This window comes from Monopterus albus, unplaced genomic scaffold (assembly GCF_001952655.1).
Source record: "Monopterus albus unplaced genomic scaffold, M_albus_1.0 scaffold7646.1, whole genome shotgun sequence".
In the NCBI taxonomy this organism is placed as follows: domain Eukaryota; kingdom Metazoa; phylum Chordata; class Actinopteri; order Synbranchiformes; family Synbranchidae; genus Monopterus; species Monopterus albus.
In genome coordinates, this window is record NW_018135498.1 from 1 (window position 1) to 562 (window position 562).

Genomic DNA, 562 nt, shown 5'->3' on the forward strand with positions numbered 1-562 from the left:
AGTATTTACAGCAGATTCAAATATGTCAGCACCACCTCCTTCTTGCGGCTACAACCACCCAGCTGCCTTTAACAAGATCACAATCCAACCTTTCTTCTTACTTAAAACTGCACCTAAACAGGTGCGACATTTGTGCATCCTTACCTGGACCACGTGCCAGTGCTTGTGTCCCAGTAAAGTGCTGAGTCCCTGAGAGAGAGAGGAGTCGGGGTTGGGTGGGTGGTGTGGGGGACTGCCATCATGTGGGTGTAAATGTGTGTGCGGGCATGAGTCGGACGTGCTGTGGACCTGCATGGGGTCACCACAGGTCAGGTAGAGGCGGTCTTCACCATGGAGTAACACCTGCTCCTGGTTACTCTGTGCAAGTGAGAGAGGGTCAAACAAAGCATGAAAATGTAATGTGTGTGTTTATGAAACTGACGATGTTTCCATCATTCCTCTCACCGTGCACGGGTTGACTGTGAGGGCACTCTTGATGAAGTGAAACTGCAGTATGCCAGCCTGCAGGGAGGAGTGAGGAGATTCCACCATCTCCACTTCCATCTGTTCCTCCTGTCTCCTC

At 51.1% G+C, this 562-nt stretch overlaps 1 protein-coding gene across 1 annotated transcript; it reads right to left on the reverse strand.

The window, feature by feature from the left end:
• Positions 1-14: 14 nt before the first annotated feature.
• LOC109954380 (RAB6A-GEF complex partner protein 1-like) lies at positions 15-556 on the reverse strand. Its single transcript, XM_020589732.1, has 2 exons — positions 445-556; positions 15-357 (listed from the first exon to the last, which is right to left on the reverse strand). Exons 1-2 carry the CDS (start codon positions 541-543, stop codon positions 49-51), a joined length of 408 nt encoding a protein of 135 aa, XP_020445388.1. The 5' UTR covers positions 544-556; the 3' UTR covers positions 15-48.
• Positions 557-562: the final 6 nt, after the last annotated feature.